At 40.0% G+C, this 5680-nt stretch overlaps 1 protein-coding gene across 1 annotated transcript in view; it reads right to left on the minus strand.

The window, feature by feature from the left end:
• exoc4 (exocyst complex component 4) overlaps nucleotides 1-5680 on the minus strand; it is a 106853-nt gene that overhangs the window by 9512 nt on the left and 91661 nt on the right. Inside the window, exons 18-19 of the mRNA XM_035674405.1 lie at nucleotides 3401-3579; nucleotides 3137-3296 (exon numbers count right to left, since the gene is read on the minus strand). Of these exons, the coding sequence (XP_035530298.1) occupies nucleotides 3137-3296; nucleotides 3401-3579 (339 nt within the window). The remainder of the gene's footprint in view (nucleotides 1-3136; nucleotides 3297-3400; nucleotides 3580-5680) is intronic.

A 5680-nucleotide genomic window follows, 5' to 3' on the forward strand; every position in this document is an offset into this window, starting at 1 on the left:
AGACACACAGGATGATGGAAGCTGATCAATGGAGTGAAGGTTGAGGGCACAGTCAATACACAGATGTGACATTGCAGTGACACACAGTTCTGCAGAATAGGACTGATCCCCTGAACTGTTTCTGAGCAGATGGTCTCTGTGTGTCCACTTTTGTGTCAGTGTTTAGGTGTGTGTGTGTGTGACCTTGACCCAGGAGCTGAAATCGCTGCCAAACGTCTGACTGAGAGACAAGAGACCGCCATAGGACCATGCCATACCAACACACACGCTTACACACATACACAAAAACATAGTTGAGTTTTACACACTGTGCAACCTTAACCATGGACATACTGTAGGTTTTCACAGTATTATACTGTATATAAACATGGATTCTGCCACAGGGTGGCACTGTTTCCCCATCCTTCTTCACAGTCTAGGAGAGAGGAGTGAGAGAGTGTGTGAGAGCGAGTGTGTGTGTGTGTGTGATGTGTGTGTGTGTGTGTCTTCATGAGTTCTGCAGTGCTGGTTACTGGGCCTCTCCTTAGTTTTAACTCAGATCAATGGTTATTACTGTGCCCTTGTCCAGGTCTCTCTCGCCTCTCCCTTTCCCAGACAAGCACACTGAGGCAAAATAAAAAAATAAACACACACGCACACACACATATATAGGAACATAAAAGTACATGGGTTCACAGGCAAGCATCTGCAGCCTTTCTCAAAAGCAGGCTTCCTGCTGTGATCACTTCCTTTCCTCATCTACTCATGTTTCTCCACATGTGGTAATAAAACACTGATGAGTGTTCTACTTCTAGTCCCCCTTCCTCAGACTGCTTTTTCACTGCTGATTCTGGTTGGCCGATGTTAGTATTCTAGAAATCGTTACAGCAAAACTGTTATATGATTCAAAATGCTATACAACTCAAATAACAATCATCACATCTTTAAATGTCCATGATATGTAGAGGTTTTAGCTGCTAAGTGATTTAATTTGTCAATCTTGGGTGTTCGATGCTCATATTCTTTGAAACATATGAGACATTCTTTATATTTTTGCAGCTAATTTTATAGTTGAGTGCACATCTTCTGAAAAGGAAGCTTAAAAATATTACTTCTGGCTTTTTGGTAAGCCACAAATGCATCATTTTATCTCATCCTAATCATCATACTTTCTCACACAGGCCATATGGTCACCTACACTCGCAGGTCTGAGCCACGTATCACACTTTATGAATATTCATGTCCAAAACATAAATATGGTGATTTCAAAATGCTGATTGGCTTGGCTGAGTTGAGTGTGTGTATGTGGGTTTGTGTATGTGTGTGATGTGTGTTTGCTAGAGTCGGTGTGTCTTGGAGCCGGAGGCCGGCCAATCCAAAAAGCCATGAATTTGTAAACAATGTGCTCTGCAATTCCCAATCAACACCTCCACACCACCCACGCCTCGTAATCAGGGAGAGCGGGAGAAAGAGAGAGTAGACAGAAAAGCCATCACTGGCATTTCTCCATAATCAAAGTTGACAGAGGGTAGAAATAACATACTAATCAATGGCCCTCTACATCCAGTACAGTTCAGGTCATTTCAGTGTACTTCAGTGTTTTTTTTCCTGGGGGAAAACTTGGCTTCCAATACTGGCACATTACAAATGTCCAAACACAGACAACAAATAGACACCCATCCACTCCAACATATGACACACTCATAAAGATTCCAAGAGCTGTGAAAAGCAGCTAATTAATCCTACGACACAACATGACAACGTGGCAAACACTGGTAAACAAATTTTACAACACAAATATTAAGACTGAGAAGGTTAGGAAAGGTGCGTTAACACAGATAGTTGAAATGCTGCCATAAAAACAATTTTTTTTAGAAACAAAAAAGTCTGTTTACTGTTTCTTTACAGTCATGTGAGAAGCATGTCACAGCCAAAGTCTATTTACTTTTATAACGGAGCCACTGCTGTAGGAAAAGAGAAAAAACAAGACAAGGAGAGAAATAGAAAGAAACTGATACCCACTGACAGCTGAAAACAAAGTGGTAATATTTGAAAATCAAGCAGATAAAGTTTTTTCTTCCCTTTCTCTCTGTCTGTATCTTTCTCACTTTCATCTCTCACTCTGCTGTATTCAATCTTCTATCCATGCTGTCTTCTCCAAGTCAATTCAATGCCTTTGCCTGTGAAAGACATCTTTTCTATAACTTCCTTTCACTTAGTTTTTCAATTTTCCTTCCCCTAAGCCCTCCCTTCTTTCTCCATCTTTTCCATCACCCTTCCTCTCACACATTCTCTCCTGTCAAGGACACAGGCTTCAGAAAGAGAGAAAAAAAAATCATATGAAGACTATGAATCACCCTTTTCTTTCTGTCTTCTCTCTTTCTAGCCTCCTGCTCCCTCTCTCCTTCTTTTTCACAAATATATCTGAACGCTGATTTCCCCCATGCCTGTCAGGGCTGGAGAGCACTGGGCAACAGCAGGTAGACTCACGAAATATAAACGTATGAATGAGAAATAAACACCAACAACCGTGCACACCCTGACACACGGTGTGTTTGACAATCTGTTTGACCATCTGTCTGCCTCGTGCATCGACATAGTCTGAACTTGAGGACATTGTGCATGTCTGTGTGTGTCTGTGTAGGTGTGTAGTAGGGTCGGACCAACACATAAACGGATTTAAACTAATCATCAGCCAGTAAGCATTGTCTTAATACAGTTCATTTGATTTTATATTTGATATATTATTTACAAATATTACACCCTTTAGGAATCAAAATTATAATGATTATAGTACAGATAGCAACACATGAATATGTGTTAATATTAATAATTATCTTGGATTTTAAGGTAGAGTCCTGTGATATCAGAGGCTTTATCACCATGACAACAGCAAACCCAAGGGAAAAACAGCAAGCACTTCTGAAGTACTGGCAAGAAAGTGGCATGAAAATTTAGAGACACTGACTATCTGCACGGCATATCTTCTGCCAGCTGCTTCAGTCCAAGGTTATGAGCCTTTACAAACTAATACTGGTGGAAACTGAGTGCATATACTAGTTTCTGGTTGTGGTGTTTTTCTGTTGTGAAGCCAACAAACTGCTCCAGGTGAACTGAACTAAAGCTAATCCCTGTAAAAAAGGGGCAAGACTCATACCTGGCAAAGTCGAGGTCAGCCTCCCTGGACATGGTGATGTTGGTGAGGTTCTGCTGAAGGACAAATATGTTCCTGCACATCTTCTTTATACCAGACTCACTGATCCTTTTAAAGTACTGGGCCCCGTTGATTAGAATACAGGAGATCAGATGACCCAGACCTAGCAAGAGGGAAGAAGAAAAAGAGAAAAGAATGATAGTCAGTTCAGCAAAGAGAAGAACTGAAAAAGAGAGTGGCATAAAAACAGAAAAGGTTGGTGCTGACCTTCAAAGATGTACTGGAACTTGTGCTGCTGAAGGGCAGCCCCCATGGCCTCCTCTATGGCTGAGATGTCCTTATTAAGTTTCACCACCAGTGGGTCATAGTCCATGCTCTCCACATTAGCCACAATGGCATAATTGCCTTGCTTAGTCAAGGGGATCAGGTAATGGAAACAATGCACCCTGGATTAGGACATAGGAGGAGAGTAGAGTTGATGGAAATAAAAGAGAAAGTTGAACATTTGTTGTTGAAGACTGTTCATATCTTTAATCTTTTTCCATTTCAGGTCTTGTCAAACATGCACCTGCTGATTTTGCCGTTGATGTTGAAAAAGAAAGAAAAAGGCTTATATACCATAAAGAGATGAAGTGTTTTATGACATAGTTCGAAGGTAGACTTTAGTGGGCAATGAGTGTTCTCACTTCTGAAGCCCTGTTAATATGTATACCTAACTCTAACACCTATAATTCAGTACTCATAATATATCTACTTATTCAGCTACCACTACTTCACTTCTGAATACGATTCAGCCAGGAAATCTGATTAGTTAAGAGGACCCTGTGGAGCACAGTGCTAAATACAGTTTGCTGTACAACTTTCAGAGGTATAAAAATACTTAAACATCTAGTAATTACAGCCTACAGCCTAAAAAAAAAAAAAAAAGGCCTTCACTTCAAATCTTGTATTGAAATAACACAGCCTGAGGATTTCTGTGAGTTTCCTTCATTCTACGGGTCCTTCATGTCCAAAACAAATATGCCTTTGGAGCATTTAATTACATTTTCACAATGTATGCCAGAGAAGCTCATCTTTATGTCTCAACGCCTTACATACTGTATTAAAGATGTTTCGGAATTCATTTTATCTAAAAATATTTTTGGTCAGCAGCCGTTAGATAAAGATGTGGTACAAACATGGATTTGTGCTCTTTGCCAGTAAGCATCTCCAGTGAGGTAATTATGGGTTAAGAACCTTGCTCAAGGGTTTTTATATTCACTTTACTTGGCCACATTTTATTTTGGCAGGTGGAATTACATACTGTATATTATTTTGTACCTGTGTTCATAGCCAACTGCCATGGACAAGGCTGATTCAACTTTACAAGAGACCCAACATCAGAAAATGTCAGAATGTTCAAAATAACATTATTCATTCTTTTTACTATTGGTTCACTGTGCTCTACATGAAAATAACTTTAATCACTAGAAGCAAAAAAATCCTATCCCTAGTCTGTCCAAGGTAACATATATCTTTAATAATACTTTTACAACTGTTATGTGCAGAGGAGGTGAATTTTAACCTATCTTTTAACAAGATGCTACTTTTCTCTGTCCATTTAAAAACCTACATCTTAGTCTGAGGTCCTTTAGGTCCACAGAAGGCTCATTTATGTCTAAACTACAAGGAGTCAATACTCTCATAATTCCATAATCACAGTGCCCTGAGCAGAAAGTTATAAAATGATATGGGTGAATGTCTCTTCCCCCTAAGGTGAAGCCAACAACTACACCACAGTTTCAGTGCCTCCATCCTTATATCTCTATTCAATCATTTCTTGCACTTAGCTACTGTATCTCCCTTCTTTAACCCCCACCATCACTTTAACCTCCACAATCATCTCTCTTCCTCCCTCCCCTCTCGCTTTCTTCCTCATGGCTTCATTTAGCTGGTACCACTATCAGGGGAAATTCGCTAGATGGGGAGAGTCAATGGAGTGTAGCATATAGCTAGACATCAGCCTCAGGGAGGGTTTTCTACTGAAATCATAAACAATATTGCATAAGCTACACAATAGTCTACAGGGAAATAGTGGTTCATGGGGGGATGGAAGCAAGGGGAGAGGGATGATGGAGGACTATTAGTGGTTTGTGGGGGGAGAAAGTATATGGTGTGGTAAATTAACTTGGATATTGACATTCAAAACACATACCCAAGACATGGTATAAATTCCTGAACTTGTGCATTTAGGGGAGAAGTGTGATGCCACTGATACTTTTTGTCCATATGATTTAATGGCCTGTCCTCCTCTTGGCTTGTGTGGTATTATCATGGTAAATTAATTAAAGTTATACAGTAATGATCTAACATGCATCAAGATGCCACCAGTACACGGGCTTACACAGAAAGCGTTTGGTGCGGTTGTTTTGTTGCACATCACACTGGTGTGTGCTGACGTTAAAGGATCCAGTCGGAAAAATATAATTTAAAAATGCTACCATATTATGTGGTTGTAACTACACTACCAGTCAAAAGTTTGGACACACCTTCTCATTTAATGGTTTT

This window comes from Morone saxatilis, unplaced genomic scaffold (genome assembly GCF_004916995.1).
Source record: "Morone saxatilis isolate NCDOM2014 unplaced genomic scaffold, NCSU_SB_2.0 Contig10, whole genome shotgun sequence".
In the NCBI taxonomy this organism is placed as follows: domain Eukaryota; kingdom Metazoa; phylum Chordata; class Actinopteri; family Moronidae; genus Morone; species Morone saxatilis.